General features: G+C 38.3%; 1 protein-coding gene across 18 annotated transcripts in view; it reads right to left on the reverse strand.

Moving 5' to 3' along the window:
• TRPS1 (transcriptional repressor GATA binding 1) overlaps positions 1-17,432 on the reverse strand; it is a 248,731-nt gene that overhangs the window by 181,333 nt on the left and 49,966 nt on the right. For all 18 annotated transcript variants that reach the window (XM_023648879.2, XM_023648885.2, XM_070221732.1 and 15 more), the window contains one exon: positions 5,170-6,299. In XM_023648879.2, coding sequence (XP_023504647.1) covers positions 5,170-6,299 — 1,130 coding nt within the window. The remainder of the gene's footprint in view (positions 1-5,169; positions 6,300-17,432) is intronic.

Raw genomic sequence — 17,432 nt, forward strand, 5'->3', positions numbered from 1 at the left:
TGGAAAGTTTAATCCATGCAGGATTAAATTAAGGTTCACTAAGATTTTTGATATCTAGACTTTTTTTTCTTTTTTGAGGAAGATTAGCCCTGAGCTAACTGCTGCCAATCCTCCTCTTTTTGCTGAGGAAGAATACCCCTGAGCTAACATCCATGCCCATCTTCCTCTATATTATACGTGGGATGCCTACCACAGCATGGCATGCCAAGCAGCGCCATGTCCACACCCAGGATCCGAACCGGCGAACCCCAGGCTGCCAAAGCAGAACATGCGCACTTAACTGCTGAGCCACTTGGCTGGCCCTAGACTTTTTTTAACTATCTTACTTTTGAAAGTCTGTTTGTCAATTTTTCCCATGTATCCTCTTTTGTCATTTTTCAAAAAAATAAATTGAATTTTATGGGTGCTCTTTATTTTGGTATTCCATTTTTCTCCTCTGTAGCTTTGGAAGTTATGTACTCATTTCCTATTCTTTTTATTGGTTATTCTTAAAATTTTTCAAGTATGCATAGCAAAGTCCTAACTTACTAATTCCAGACGGCTCAAGGAACTGAGAACACCTTAATTCTGTCATTTTCCCTGCAAACCTTCATAACAATGTTGCCCACTGTCTTAGTCTGTCCCTCATTAACTGAAAAAATTAGACAGGCTATGGTTGCTTAGATTTACCCACAGTCTCTGGTCTTTGTTTAAGTGAAAATGTCTTTACTCTTATTCTTGGAAGATACTTTTGACAGGCAGACAATACTAGGTTGATTTTTTTTTTCTCTTCTTCAAAACTTTGAATAGTATTCCTCCCTCTTCCAGCTTCCATTGTTACTGATGAAGAGTATGCTGTTAACTTAATTGTCTTTTCTGAGTAGTTGATCTGTTGTTTCTCTCTAGCGGCCCTAAAGGACCTCTCTGCCTTGGCATTTTAACCTTTACTATAACATGTCTGTGACTGAATTTACTGTATATATCCTGCTTAGCATAAACAATGCTTTTCTGTATCTGTGTATTTATGTCTTTCATCAGTTCTAAACACTCTTCTGCCATCATCTCCTCAAATATTGATTGCCTATCTTCCATTCTATATTCTTTTCTTCTGGGACTCTACTTAGATGCATGTTAGAACAGCTTAGTATATTTCCATACCTTAATTTCTACTTTTGATATTTTCCACCCCCTCTTCTCCCTTAAGTATTCTGGCTAATGTCTTCAGATTAAAGTTCTGATTAACTCATTTGCTAATCTGTTATTTAACCTATCTATATATTTTAAGCTTCAACAATTATATTTTCCATTCGAAAAATGCTATTTGTTTATTCTTTGAATATTCCTGGTCCTGTAATTACAGTCTCATGCGCTTGATCAACTTGTAAGTCTGATTTTCATTTCTTTAAACATTTTTCATTATCTTATAACTGAAAACTACTATTATCTGAAGTTCTTCAGTATCTAGCTATTATTTGCATTTCCTACTGATTTCACATATAGTAGTTTATATCCCTGTCCATATGGTAAATTTTTGTAATGTTGAGCTCATGTAAGTTTTATTTTAAGTCACAGATACAATGGAGGTGAAAAGTACAGTATTTGCTGTAGAGCAATTTGTGTTTACTTCTGATGGGAGTCAGAGGAAGGCACTAATGTACAATCACTTCAACCACCTTCAAGGTGCCAGCTTAAAGTGAAACTCACAGATTCAGCACCCTCTCTCTGCAGGGACTCCAGGCTTAGTCTCCTGACCAACTGCAACATCAATATTGGCATTTGCCGTCAGTGCAACCTCATATTCCGTGCTTGCACTTCACTTCTTCCTAGTCTGGTTTAGTTCACTCTTCATGAAGGGGTGAAGAGAAGAGCTTCAGAAATTCCCCTTAATTCATGGAAGTCTAGCAAGGCATTAAAACCTATTATTTTATCTAGTATAGTTGTTTTGTAAGGAGATAGTCCTTCTAATACTGAAAATTTTGATGAGGAGAATGGTAATCAATTAGAGAATGGGTACACTGTTTAATTAAGTGATAAAGAATAAAAGAAATGGAGTGCATGAAACAAATTCACAAGTGGAATATAATAGCTCAGTCATGATGTGAGCTACAGGTATCATAACTGAACTTGAAACGCTAAGAAAAGAGAACTGACCAAGTTCCAGTTAATGACTGGATAATGTTTGCAGTTCTTGCAGGTTAAACCTGGCTCTTTGGGAAAATATCCCTGGAACGGAATCTACACAGGTTTTTCACTCTAAATCAACTCTCCTGCATCTCAGCTGTAGTTATTTTATAGCTACAAGATTTCACATATTGTACAGTTCTCAGCTTATACTGCCTTTTTATTACACTGTTAAGTCTTGTATATAAAGCACTCAAAGGCCTAGAACATTCCGCAGTAATAAGAGAATTATAGTGAAAGCTTCCCAACAGGAATAATATAAATAGACATAAATGTAACCAGAAAGATACTCTTGTGATGTGGCAAACTTATTTTCTGATACTATCTTCAAAATGTGGCCTTCTGGGAAAATGCTTTGTTAGCAGATCAAGTTTTCAACATCCACGTGACTATTTCTTTCCACATCCCTGGGGCCTCCATTGTTATTCAACTTTTAGTAGAGTTTCTTTATCCTTCCTACCAAGCTGTGACTCCTAAAATGGTAAGTCTCCAAATTTCAAATATTTCTACAAGAATTCAAACAGATCAGACATTAACTACTCAGCACCTTAAAGAATCTAGGATCACCCAAACTACAGCAGGTTTTAGAGTACATGCAAGAGTATTTTAATGCCCTAGAGACAAGTGCGGTACAATTTTTTATCTAATAAAATACTGAGAGGTTGACTTAAATTCAAAATGCACAGATAATTGTCATGTTGTGTGGAACCCTCGATCCTCAAAATGGTTCCAAGACCATCTAATAGTCAAAGATTAAACTATAACTCACCATGGAGATCTTGGCTTATTCATAGCTACTCTAAAGTCAAAAACTCACAGGGATTTCATTTACTTAACGATACTCACTGAGCACCTATGAGCCATCCTGGCACGGTGCTAAATTGTGCAGATACAGCAGTGAACAAGACAAGACTAATCTCTTCCCTCTGGAGCTTACTTTCATTACTGAACTTTAACTAAATTCTGAGATTATTCAGTAATATTTTTATTCATACTTTTATTACACGGGAGATTGTTTGGCTTAACCAAAGCATACGAAAATTCTGTTTTTCCAGACAGGTTTTCAAGCAATGGCCTCAGCTGCCTTGAGAAAAGCCATTCATGCAAATGATCTGGTATCTAGATGTATCAGAGTGTGTGTGTGTGTGTGTGTGTGTGTGTGTGCACGTGTGTGTGCTGTGGCTGACTTCCTCATTATTAAAAAGAAGCTTTTCCTTCAAAAAAAGAATAGATTATCTCATTTTTACATCACCTAACAAATGTACATGCACAATATGCACACCAGTAAGGCTCAGAAGGGAGCTCATGTCTGCTGGCCCCAGAAATAAATTAACACGCAGCTAACGTCAGAGGAGCCAGAAACACTCCCTGCAAGTGTGAAGACATATGTGATTGCACAACTGGGCCTTTCCTAGGGCTGACCTTATACATTACACAGTGTAAATCTCAAGGAAGTGTTTCCTGAACATTTAGATTCACTGTGAACATTAGGAGGCCCTTCAAATTAACATCTAACATTATTAGCCTATCATTGGACATGAACTGCTTCATCACTGGTGACTGAGAAAACATACATACCCTTGGACTAACATGCAACTTTTAAAGAGAATGGGAGGAACTGTTTAAAATCTTGGGATGTGAAAATTGAAATAACCAGATTTTTAAACTAGGATATTGAGTCCACATATGGAAAAACACTTAAAAATCATAAATAAAGCTCTTTACTTTGATGCTTAGAGGCATAATAACAAGAAAGCCCCCAATAAGCACTAATATCTGAGTGCACTATATTACCAGGATTTTACTGAACTAATTCCTACTTATAACCAAGTCTCAGTTTAAATGCTCCTTCCTCGGGAGGCATTTCCTAATCCACCATATTGGGCTGTGTTGTCACTATATTCCAACACAGCGCTCCCCACTTCATCTTTCATGACACTCATCACTCTTAGAAAGATCTGTGAAGATCTTCCCTACTGAACTTTAAGTTCCATGAGGGCAATGACTATATTTGTCTTATTTTCTCCTTTATAGTCAATGCCTGGCACAAAGTATAGTTTTGGAACTAATTAAAGAATGAATACATAAATAAAATAAAGCTATGTATCCTAAACTCAAGTCTAGAAAGCATGAAAGATTACCTGGGAAAATTACAATTTATAAAGAGAATAGGATGGAAGTGGAAGTAAAGTATTAACATACCTAACTCCTGTGCTGTGTAACGACATTTCAGTCAACAACGGACGCAATTTTTTAAAGCTAGAATAATGTCCAATCAGATTTTAAAAGCAAAACGAGCGACTTGTTCTCAAGCTGATTATTTCCCAGTTGGGAAAACAGAACATATCATGCTGGCACCTTTCATGTGGGAGCTGCTCTATCAAAATTTATGGGCTATGTAGTCACACTTTTTTTTTTCTTTTTTTGAGGAAGATTAGCCCTGAGCTAACTACTGCCAATCCTCCTCTTTTTGCTGAGGAAGACTGATCCTGAGCTAAGCTAACATCCGTGCCCATCTTCCTCTAATTCATACGTGGGACTCCTACCACAGCACGGCTTTTGCCAAGCAGTGCCATGTCTGCACCCAGGATCTGAACTGGCAAACCCTGGGCCGCCAAGAAGCAGAACGTGTGAACTTTAACTGCTGCACCACCAGGTTGGCTCCTGCAGTCATACTTAACAAGGACAAATAAATGGATTGTAGTAAAGTAGTAAACTCATCAGCATTATCAGCATTACTGCAGATTTAAAAATACGCTTAGTATATGGTAAAAAATAGGTATGAAACATAAGAATAAATGGTCTGAAACAAGCAATCAAATTAAAATCTGTAGTTATCACATCTGTAAATATATACATCTTCAGTTTTATGAATAATCTTTTATGTGATCTTGTCCTGTAACTTCCCCAAGTTGCCACAATCATTCCCAACCATTCTCGGATCAGCGCTGTGGATTCTTTCTATCATTTTCTTGCTATTATCCACCCACCCACCCCCGTATGGCTTACCTGTAGTGTCTGGAAATCTCTTCTTCTACCTGGGTAATGAAATCACATTTGGTACACGAGTGTTCTTTGCTCTCTTTGACAGCCTGCTGTCCATCTGACCCTTGCAGATGATTGGCCTCTTGCTTGACATCCGATGCTTGGGACTCATGCACGCTCTCATAATGAAAGAGGAGCACATCTACGTCAGGGGTGGCGAATGAGCACTGGTGGCACTGGTGTTTGACTCTGGAGCTTCCAGCCGCCCCAGGAGACAAGTGCAAGAGCAAGAGCGCACAGTGGGAACAATTACTTTTTCTACAAGCAAACGGATAAGTAATTTCTCCAAGGTGCTTTTCTGGGCTGCAAAGACCTCTGGGACAGAATGGACAGTGTTTAATGGTACACTTATGAATGTTATGGAGCTGTTGATAATGACGGAGAAGTGGCCCCACTACGATTACATCGGGGCCATGGCTTTTGGAATATCTAAAGTCACAGAACTGACAGTTGTAGCTGGTTACCATATTATCCTCTGCTCCTTTGCTGGAGAAGTCCTTCTTTTTAGCCCCGCTAGAGCCCTTGTCTGCCTTGCTCATTGGCTCCCCTTCTGCACTTTTCGCTAGATCATTCTGATTAATGACGGAGCCCCTGGAAAGCTTATCATTCAATTCTGGATTAAGGCTGCCTGACTGCGCTCCCGCATGCTGCTTGCCGTAATGTTCTAGAAGTTTAAGTGAGCTAGAAGACTCACAGCTGAAACTACAAAATTTACACCAGTAGTAACTGGTGGCCTCTGTACCATTCTGTCTCGAAGAATCGAGGGGCTTGATGGGCACTGAGTAGCCAACAGGAGTGTCATCTCCCGCCTTCACTGTGATCTTGTCCTGCCACTTTCCCAAGTCTCCAGAATCACTGGGTCGAAGGGCAGGGATGGATTTGTTCGAGTTTTTCTCCGAAGGTTTTGCACCCTCAGAGGAGGGGAGAGAAGCTTTGATTTTGTTCGGGTGAGTCTGAAGAAAATGTTGCTCGAGTTCAGTTGATGAGTTGCCCATGTAAGTGAAATTGCAGAATTTACAGCGGAAGTACTTGGTGTTTCCTTGGCAGTCTGGTGTCTTCCGTCCAATGCCAATGAACGTTCCACCTGAAGTGACCTGGGATAGAAGAGATGGATGTTACTTTAAAGGTGTCATGAATTCAATGCGCTCTTTAGGAGGGAGGAGAGAACACTACCAAGTATTGCACATCGAGAAATACAATAGTACTTCTGCTTCTTATGAAATCACTTGAATAACCAGAGCCAAATAAATTCCCTCTCTCCATTTCTCAATAGCTACTCTATGGGAGGGTCATTATACTGAACATTTTTGGCCAAAGTAACCGAAGAAGGTAAGTAACAAAAGTACTGTAAGTAATTCAAAGGATTTAATAACATATCCTTTTTTAAAAAAGGAAACAGTTTTCAACTAAGTAGGTTTTACTCCTGCCTCCTTCAAATCACATGCCTGCGGAAGCATTCAAATCACGTGGGATTTCTTCTCACAAAGCTAAGGGCTGCTGTCAAAACCAGAGGCCGTTGCTCAGAGATTACTCAACGCAGACGTTCTCCAAGGAAATCCTGTGTTCGGTTGCTACAGTAATGAGACTGCAGGAAAAGATGAAGTTTATCTTTTGGGTAAAATAAAGGTGCTAAAAAATGGCTTATAATTAAAGCCCGAGTACGCACTATTAGACTAAAAATGAAATGAATGCAGTGGGCTTGAAGTCTTGATCAAAGAGGACCAATGTAAAGAGTTTAAAATGTTTCCCAATCTGGGACAAATGAAAAGGAGAAAACATTCCAGGGCCTCATTAGATTAACGCTCTGTCTCAGAGCGAAGGTCCAGCCCCGCCCTGAATGGGTCATGGGGATGTTCAAAGGACAAACTAAAATAATTCCACCATAAAGATCACCACAGCTCTGCCTTCTGAATTTCCGAAAGTGTGGACATGGAACATGAGCTTTGAAGATTGGAAAATCAAAGAAATCATGATGACGAAATTCATAATTTCTGAAATTATAAAATTGTATAGCATGACAGCGACGACAGCCTTCAAAGGGCACTTTATATAAAACCCTTCCTTCCTTCTCAGTATGCACCTCAGCAGGCAGCCAAAATTCTTGATTTAAAATAGAGTTTTTGACTGAAATGCTCCAAAGAGGGAGAGATTTCCTCTTCCAACTATCAAAAAATTTGCGAATTTTTCCAGCGACCAGATGTAATAGATTAAGCCTGTGGCATAATTGTGTTCTGCCTTCTTCAACAGCTGCTCAAAAATGACATGTGTGATCACTGCTCATATCCAAACCACTCCATGAGAAATGTCTCAAGCATCTCGAAATCATTTAAATAGTTCTATTTAATATGCAAATAATATTCCTATAGTGCATTGAAAGACGTGTTTGTATCTCTATTGTACAGGACTAAGATTGAAGTCCTTTCTGCCACTTAAAGAGAGGTGTGACCTTGTTCCAATTACTTAACCTCTCTGGCCAATGGCTTCTGCAAATGGGGCGACCTCTAAATTTATTTCCAGTATTATGGTTCTAGGAAATGTGCATGGACACACCAACAGCTCAACATTTACTGTACATTAAGATAATTTATGAAGGTCTCCCACAGTCTTTAATTGAGGGATGACAATGTTTCACTGCAGACAGTTCTGTCTCCACCATGGCAAGCACACGATCTCAGGCTGTCAACGGCAGAGCATCATCTAACCAGAAGGCCACGAAAGAGGCACCCTCCCGGAGAGCAACCTGACAATCAATCAATGGTGTGAGAGATATCAAAGCCAGACCACAGGAGGATACGGTCTGTTCACCATTCTCACCCAGCACTGTAGTGACTCAAGCCACTAAAATGTGCACCAAAGTGTAATGCATAATATTGCAAAATGCCTCCATCTGTTTCCCAATTCACTGGAGGTGAGGAGCAACCTTGTTTTCAAAAACAAAACATTTAAATGGGATGCTATCAACTCAAGGAATTTGTTCAGGAACTTGACCTTGAATCAAAAGGGGCAAATTCCGAAGTATCCTATCCTTCCCCAACATAAGCGACAAAAGCCAGTGTACAAAATCTAGAGACAGAAATTCGCTTGTTTTCGCTACCACACTGCTTCAGAGTTGGCGAGATCCTCTAATACAAAATGTTTTGAAGTTCTGCTGGTAGAAGAAGGATTCCTGAGAAACCACGACAGACACATCATCACTATTTCTTTGATTTTGCAATCTACAAACCTCATGTTCCATCAGCACCGAAAGGGCTGGACAAAGAGCATACACAGTCTTAAGAAATCCCTAAACCTATGATTTTGAAGTGAATTTAAATTTCTACTAAGCATCCTAACACTTCTTCCAGTATGTGACAAGTGAAGTCAGAAAATCCAGGCAAAGAATGACTCCTATCAGGTGAAGAGACTATGAAAGAAAGGCCATTTCGTAAAAAACGGCCAGTAAAGCATTTTGGTTTAGGATTAACTAAGCTACCGTGAAAACTCTACCAAATCTTTTAAGTTAGTGGTGTCTATGTGTCTAAAAGTTTTTTTTAATCCAGGGAAAATCAGTCAACTCCATGATTTAGGATGATTTTCATGGTTATGTGTTTTATGCTGAAGAGAGCTTTCATCCTACTGTCTGCTCTTTCCGAAGCCACCCAAGCAAACACACAAAAAGCACAAAGATCTCATTGAATGGCAAGAACAACATACCGACACTTCATACGTTATCCATCTGCCTTCCTGGGAAACAGCACTAAATCATATTAGTATTAGATATTATTAACAGCTAATATAATATTGCAATTCCATATCTTATATATTATAAAAGCCACCTTTGCAAAACATAATTATTCAGTGTTCTATTCCTTTTCTCTACCAAAAAGAAGATCTAAAGGCTACATTTGTGGCAATTTTTATACTTTCTCAATAAGAGAGGTACATTTAAGTCATAGAGAAATATAACATATCTATTATTTAAATCCCATTTTAAAATAAAGCATAATTTGTTAGTTTCAGAGACTGCACCTAAGACTACTGACCATATTCATTTCATCTTTATGATCCACAAATGTTAATTCAAAACCATTCTTTTCTAGGTTCAACACAAATACACAGGCAGAAAAGTTATGCAAAATATGTGTTTGCAGCAACAGCTCATTGAATCTTATTGCCAGGAAACAGCACCTAGACATTCAGAGAATTATTTCAAATTTTCCAATGGTTGTACCCAGCAAGTAGAAAAAATTCACCATTCCCTAGCTATGACTATACTAAAAAGAGATCATAAGCAGAATAAAGAGTATAAATTTCAATCTTTCTTCTTTTGCTAGCCAGACCTTTAATTAAAACCCATTAATCCAGCAGTTCCTTTGATACAGATAGCCACATTTTAAAATTTCCATTAAACTGTAATTTCTGTGTGCACCAAAAATTACACCTATTCATTTATCCAATTAGTAGCTATTGAGTGTGAGGCTTGTGCCAAACTCTGTGATAGCTATTGAGATACAAACGTGAACAAGCCAGACTGTACCTCTGTTTCTCAATTACTTATATTTTAAGATCAAAATTTGTAGATAAAATCCTTTATTCATTTGTATTCACCTTTACTTGCATTTGCTTGTTCCAAAGGGAAGTTCTATAAGTTAAATTCTGTCGAAAGACACATTACTTAACCCCTGGCACCTTGGTTTCCTCATCTTTATGGATAAATATCGTACACCTTGCCAGTTTTAGGATTATTCTAAGGATTAAGTGAGTGAATGTATCTGAAAGTGATTTGCAAACTCTAGGTCAATGCTGTCCCACAGAACTTTCTGAAATGATGGAAACGTTCTGTAGTCTAACCTGTCCAATATGGTAGCCACTAGCCACATGTAGCCACTGAGCACTTGAAATGCGAGTGGGGCAGCTGAGGACCTGGTTTTTCAATTTAATTTAAGTAGTTATGAATTCTTCATTAATTTAGTTTTAATTTACTGAAATTCAAATAGTCACCTGTGGCTAGTGGTTACCATATTAGGCAGCATACTCTACAGTACTATTCACATGAATGGGATTATTATTTAATAAAATGAACTATCCAGTTGAATTTCTCCTGCCAATGAGATGAAAAAACTAAATAGAGGGGAAGTTGCAAAGTCATTCAGTGACAAACTCAAACTTGCCACTCATAATATTCTTAGCTGTAAATGAAAAAGTTGGATTCTGTTGTTACTAGGCTAATGCTTCTATTTATACTCCTTTTTGGACTAAAGGAATGGTGTTTTATTCATCTTTGGAAGCAAGAAGGGGTTCAATACGCTTTGGTTGAGTTGAGTGAGTAAACTCATTTTGGGAGATGTGAGCCCAAATGGAAATTTTGCACCAAGGCCCCTGAATTATCCGGGATAAGGAAGCGATAGCAATTTATGGCCCCTTTATTACTGACTCAATCTGACATATATGGGCTTCTTAAAAAAATAAGACAAAATGCTTCTTTTAACCAAAAACAAATGATGATAGAGCCATTGCTTGTGAATTCAGTGTATGTAGAAACATCCGACATAGCGGCTAAGGCATGAAAAAGAACAAATTTTAATTGTTTTTCACTAACTGATGACCAAGATGGCTTTTTGTTCTATTTTAACCTTAGTTTTAAAAACTATTCTTTCCATGTAGGATGTTCCATGGATTTGTTTATAATTTCTTTACATATGTCTTTTCACAAAAATGTTTCAGTGTAGAAGTTAAAAATATAAAAGGTTGGCATTTTTCAAGGTCTTTAACCTCAATTTATTTCTTTCTTCCTAATAATATGAAACAAAAACTAGTAATATCTAAAAGAATATGTCAAAAGAAAAGATTTTTCAAAGCCTCAGAACTCTTAAAATGACACTTTAGCACATATACTTATTTTCAATGGAACAAAAAGAATTGTTTGAACTAAACACAAACGCTTCCTCAGATGTGGTTCATTTTCAAGTACTATAATTGATAGCAACAGAGACAATTAGGAGGGTACTAATTTAAGAGGACTTGAGGTTACGGGCTGATACTCAAAAAACTAAAACCTTAACAACAAAAAGCTAAGTTGTTAAAAATCCCTCTTCTAATACTGAAGTTACAAATAATGTAAAGAAATCTGTGAGTAGGCCAATGTTGGCTAATAATAACTATAGTGAGAATTAATGGGCTAATCTACACAGGGGATGTTTCTGCCTTGTACAGTGCTTCAAAAAACACTGGAGCATAGGGGCTGGCCCCGTGGCCAAGTGGTTAGGTTCACACACTCCGCTGCAGGCAGCCCAGTGTTTCGTTGGTTTGGATCCTGGGCGCGGACGTGGCACTGCTCATCAAGCCATGCTGAGGTGGTGTCCCGCATGCCGCAGCTGGAGGGACCCACAACTAAGAATATACAACTGTGTACCAGGGGTCTTTGGGGAGAAAAAGGAAAAAAATAAAATCTTTAGGGGAAAAAAAAAAACAAAAATCACTGGAGCATACAGAGTGTGCCCCAGTGATGTACCCTGGACGGAGACTGAACATTTAAAACTTTCAATAACAGGGGCCGGCCTGGTAGCAGAGTGGTTAAGTTCGTGCACTCCACTTTGGCAGCCCTGGGGTTCGCTGGTTCGGATCCTGGGTGCAGACCTACACACCACTAATGGAGCCATGCTGTGACAACATCCCACACAGAGGAACTAGAGTGACCTACAACTAGGATATACAACTATGTACTGGGGCTTTGGGGAGAAAACGAAAAAAAAAAGAGAAAGATTGGCAACAGATGTTAGCTCAGGGCCAATCTTCCTCACCAAAAAAACCCCCAAAATTTCGATAACAAATCTAATTAGATGTCAATCACCTCAGTCTCACGCCATCGTAGCCTATTCCTTGAGTCACTGGAATAACTCCAATTCAAACCCTTCTCATTTGGATCTGTACGAGCCAACTAAATTTTTTGGCGGGGGAGGGACCAAAACTTAAATTGGTATAAGAAGAAAATTTAAGGCTAAAATACTGCATATTCTAAATTATGTACACTTTTATAATTGGGTTTTTGGATTCCAGTAACAAATAGTCTACCCCAAACGAGTTTTCCCACTTTGTTCAGCCTAATACCCAACTAATTTTCCATGGTTATTTGATATTTGGGCTGACAGCATACCCATAAACCTTACAGTCAGTTTCAACAATTTAGGAGACAATCTTTAGGGGGAAAAATGCAAAACAAAACAAAAAATGCAGCGCAAGTGGATTATAAAGCTGAATGCATTACCCACAGCACTTCTCTCCTACAAAGGATGGGCTGTCACAGCTGGCTCATAATGGAGATAAAGAGAAATTACATGTGATCCTAAAAAGTGTCTTAATGGGGAAAACAGTGAATCAAAACACTGTGGAACATCCTTCCTCCAGGGACGGGTGCTCTGTTACACACCTACTATGTACCAAGCACTGGGGAGACAGACAGAAGTGACATAATCCAAAATCCCAACTTGCCTGTGGTTTACAGAAAGCTCACACAGCTGACAACAGTGGAGTAAGTGCTTCTGCTGAGAGACGTACCAAGTTCTATGACACCACAGAGGAAGAGAACCTAAACTACACTGACAGGTCAGCAGAGGCTTCCGGAAGGAGGTGACAACCGAGCTGTGGACAGATAAGTTGATATTTCAGATGAACCTCAAAAGCAGTGATTATGGAAGGGCTTTAAAGTTGCAGGAAACAAAACGAGTAAAGTGTAAATGAAGGCAAAACAGTGCAATTTGCTCCTAAGAAACATGGAGGGAGATTGAGGGGTGAGAGAGAATTTGAAAAAGTAATGTCTTATTAGACAGTCTATAATTACACAAGGATAATTAAAATGATATATTTTTTATAGGAAGTAGACCTATCCTTCCTACAAAATATAGGAAGAATTTTTAAAATTTTTAAGTATAAGTAAGATTTTTAAAGTAGAAGCTAGAATCAAAATCTATCAGCAGAATTTTTAAAAATTAAAGAAAGGAAGGGGAGGGAGAGAGGAAAAGAGAAAAGAGGTAGGGAAAGAGAGAGCGAGGAAGGGAAGGCTAGAGAAGGAGGAAGGATGGAGAAAAAAGAACAGAAAGGAAAAGAAACAAAAGGAAAGAGAGGAAGAGAAAGAGGACGACAGAAGGTGGAGTTGAGAACAGAAGAGAAGGGACAAGAAGGGAACAGAAGAGAACTGAAAGAGAAAGAAAACAAGTAAAGAAACCACTAAGAATTTACTAAGTAAACATTAAAGGCGGTGGCAGTAAAAGAAGAAAGAAAGAGAGACTGGGACAACTATTCACTTGTTTGGGGTGAGATACATATCACAACGAATCCGGGGTAACCCTGACACGTCCAGCCCGACTGACTTGTAAAAGGGAGTACAGAACAAAGGAAGGAAAAAAAGTTGTTTTAGGCAAGGAGCTAACAACTTTAGTTTTACATGTATTGACTTTGAGGTGCCAGTGGAATATCAAGGTGGAGCTACCCATCGGCTGGAAAAACAGGTCTTAGAACAAACCACTGTTGATTATGAGATCCCCAAATAAGTAACTGGACTCACGAAAGAATTCAGGTGTTCTTTAATCTTAGATCAACAGGTCTTCTAAATATTAAAGAACTGCTAGGCAAGTCGGCTATTTCTGAATTCTCAAGCTCCTCACTGTGGCCCACATTATCCTAACTTCGAGAGTCCAGGGCGATCACAGGGCTCAAAGCATGGTAGGGGTATTGCAGGACACTAAATTAGACATTCTAAAAGTATTCTGATTTTTTCTCGGCCTCCACACCCATTCCTGTACTTACTTGTAGGCAAAGAATACAACTTTAATTACACAGCCTTAGAGAATATAAACGGGAGCCAGGTGCATCTCCTTAACGTTTAATCTTCATAGAAAAACCAACCTAGATTGTACACAGTAACCAGAAGAGGAGAGTACAACCCTCAGACCCTATATTAAATCATAAATTCCTAAAACACAGTCTTCCAAATGAGAGGAATATGAACTAAATCAAATACATGGATGAAATGTCCCTTAATCTGGGGATAAAACATTGCATCCTTAATTGATTAAATCAAAATTTGGCCCTTATTCTATCAGAACCAGTTTCTGTAGCAAAAGTACCAGTGAAAATGAATCATGGTAATTCAAAAAAAGACAAATGAGCAGAATTAATTTTCTTTTCAATGCTTTCAATTATAAACCTAGTTCAAATAAGGCAGCATTACACCACATGGACTGGTTAAGGGACAATCTCAAAGAAATCACTGAAGTCCCCAAATTCAACAGGATTCACAAAGTACGCCTCCAGCAGTCCCTGTACACCAGTCGTGTATCTTCTCCCCTACATGCAGCCTTTCTTCCACCGCTCTTCTAGTTGCAGTAAACTCAGTCTTACATGCGGGAAGGCCATACGTCATAGTAGTTTGTGGAGACAGGTGTCTGTAGCCTGTCCACCCTGGTTTACATCCCATTTACCCGACTCACACAACTCTGTGATCCGGGGCAGGTCACTTTACTTCCTCTATGCCTGTTTCCTCATTTTTTAAAATGGACATAATGGTAGTGTCTGCTTCAAGGGTTTTTATGAAGATGAGCTAATTAATACGTGTAAAGAGCTGAGATCTACCGATGCACATAAGAAACGCTTAATAAATTTTAGCTATTATTAGAAGTGAATCCAAAATAGGAAAATAAAAAAACAAGATATGTGCAGTTTTGATGACATAAGCTATCAGATGAAAGAAGTATGGATCAAATTCGAAGTAATACAGGAAAGAAATTTACGTTTAACTTCCAATTACAATTAGACAAAGTTTCTTCTGATATTCTGAAAATGCTTAGTTCAAAGTTTGGAATCATATGACAAAGAATGAAAGAGGTCTACGGTCTAATAATTCTCAAAAATAGACTCCATGAAGGAAATCAGAAAATGAAAGGGAACTACTCTCTTTCTCCAAATTTTCCTGGGATTAGGGCACTACTTATGTATCTGTGTTCCAATAGCTGCATGTATGCTGTAATTACAATGACCCAAGAAACAAAAAGCACTCAATGATCTGCTGACTCGGTCTGGTTAGCAGGGCATGCCATTTCAGGATAAGACTTTAAGCGTTGAATGTAACTGAGTGCACTGGTAACCATGATTTCGTCTTCGAAACATTCTGCCTAGAGAGAAATACTGATATTCAAGAAAGTGATACAGGTTCTCCAAACGAGAGCAAATAAGCTGAAAATCAAAGAGGGACTGACATTCATCATAGCAACCTTCATATAACAAAGCCAAATGGAGATCTAACCACCACACAGGTAAAAGGATTAGTGAAGATGGTCAAACTACTCTACTCCACCCAGGGTGGCGACATTATCCAGCTCAGTCATCTCCACTGATGGAAATAACTTGGTAAATGCCAGAACTTTGCTTTGCTTTATGGCCTTAGGGTGAGCACATGTTTTACTTTGCCCACTTTATTTCTTGTTAAAGAGACACAGTCCTGAAAAGAAGTATGGGTGCATATGCCAGACATTCTGTACTCTATCGCCAGCCTGAAGGGATTAAAGTCTCATTCGCCACTTTCTCTAAAGTGCAATTGTCCTCAACTCAGCAAAACAAAGAAACAGAACCTGCTAAGATCTACAACTTCCCTCCTACTAACGATCAAAGGGAATGCCCAGGCAAAAAATAAATATTTGGAAGTAAAATTCAAGAAAAGTCAAAATAGACCAAGAGGAGATTAATGTTCTCTGAATTTTTTTTTTCCAGACTGAACTGTACACCCCCCACCCATTCAAATGAATGTACTGGCATATGTTAAGGATCTATAAAGCTCAGAGAGTTAAATACGAATATAAAAGATGACTTCCTATCTCTACAATCTGTTCTTCCTGCTTCCAACGTGACATATTGCGCAACGCTGATAAAAATATTTACAAAGCAGAAATGTAGTGCTCCTAGCTCAAACACAAGACACTCACTGGTAAATTAATAGTGAGATTCTGTGACCCTTAGAATTTCAGTAAGGGCCAAAATAAATTTAAATAGCTGGAATCCGGTAGTTACCTTCTTGGAGTCCTGAATAATGTAGAGTAACAGGAAAGGTTTACCAATATGAAAAGGCAACAGATACATCATGAGCCTTTATAAACTTGGGACAGCTTAAACACTTTCCCGTGGGAAGCACAACTTGACAGGACTCCGACTTTTATAACCTGATCTGAGGGCTAAGAGCTCCCCCATAAAGATGACGTAAACGCCCTAATGTACAGCACATTAAGCCTAATGAAACGGCGCAGGCCTCCATTCAACGATGGATTAAATATAAGCATAATAAAGCAGATTAAAAAGAAAGAAGCTGTAATTACTTTTTGAAGAACTCAACCTCCTGTCCTATTATTGGTCTATATATGGGCCTCAAAGGCCGAATACAGATAGTAAAACTTCCATGAAGGGCTTACCAATCATGCCACATCCACTATGTTTTAAAATTTATACATAATAATTGGTAAAACATGCAGGGAAATTTCTTAAAAAATGAGAAACTATCATCCTGGTCAAGTCAATTAGCTCTAAGTTAGCCATTATATATTTTCTTGCTCTTCTTGGTAAATACACATCTCTTATGATTTCTGGGCAAGGTGTGCTAACCTCAAGCTGTACGGGGATGTGAATTTAACAAAATCAGAAAAGACTGCCCTGTTTTATGATGGCCCTTTAAAGTGACCTCCACTATCCGACTGGGGCTCTATTTACTATGCAGCACAAAGAAACACTGTTATTGGACCCTATTTTGACAAATCTGTAATTCTTTGACTTCATTATTTGTCATAAAATTTACACAGAACTGGATATTGTCAGTACAAATATGTCGAAATTTCAATTTTCCCCCCAAACATATGTCAAATAACCTGAACTTGGAACTGGGAATCTTAAAATTTGATTAAATTGTTTCTTTTTCCCAACTGTATATCTGATGTTTGTGCTCAAGTCAGTCTGTATTATTTAAAACCATCCATGTCAAACCAAAATACAGATCAAAGCCACAGAGTTCTTAAGTTCTCCACTTCTGGCCTGTGTTCGTTTTTTCTTGGCCTAAAATGTCATAAATCTATCATTAACTACCAACTGTCCCAAATGTTTAAAAAGAAAAAAGTCAGTTTCATTGAAAAAGATTAATGAATTGGTCATCTATTACTTCAATTAGCTTGAATTACAGATTTACATAAATCTGAAATTGAATGATTATTTGTCTG

This window comes from Equus caballus, chromosome 9 (genome assembly GCF_041296265.1).
Source record: "Equus caballus isolate H_3958 breed thoroughbred chromosome 9, TB-T2T, whole genome shotgun sequence".
Classification (NCBI taxonomy): domain Eukaryota; kingdom Metazoa; phylum Chordata; class Mammalia; order Perissodactyla; family Equidae; genus Equus; species Equus caballus.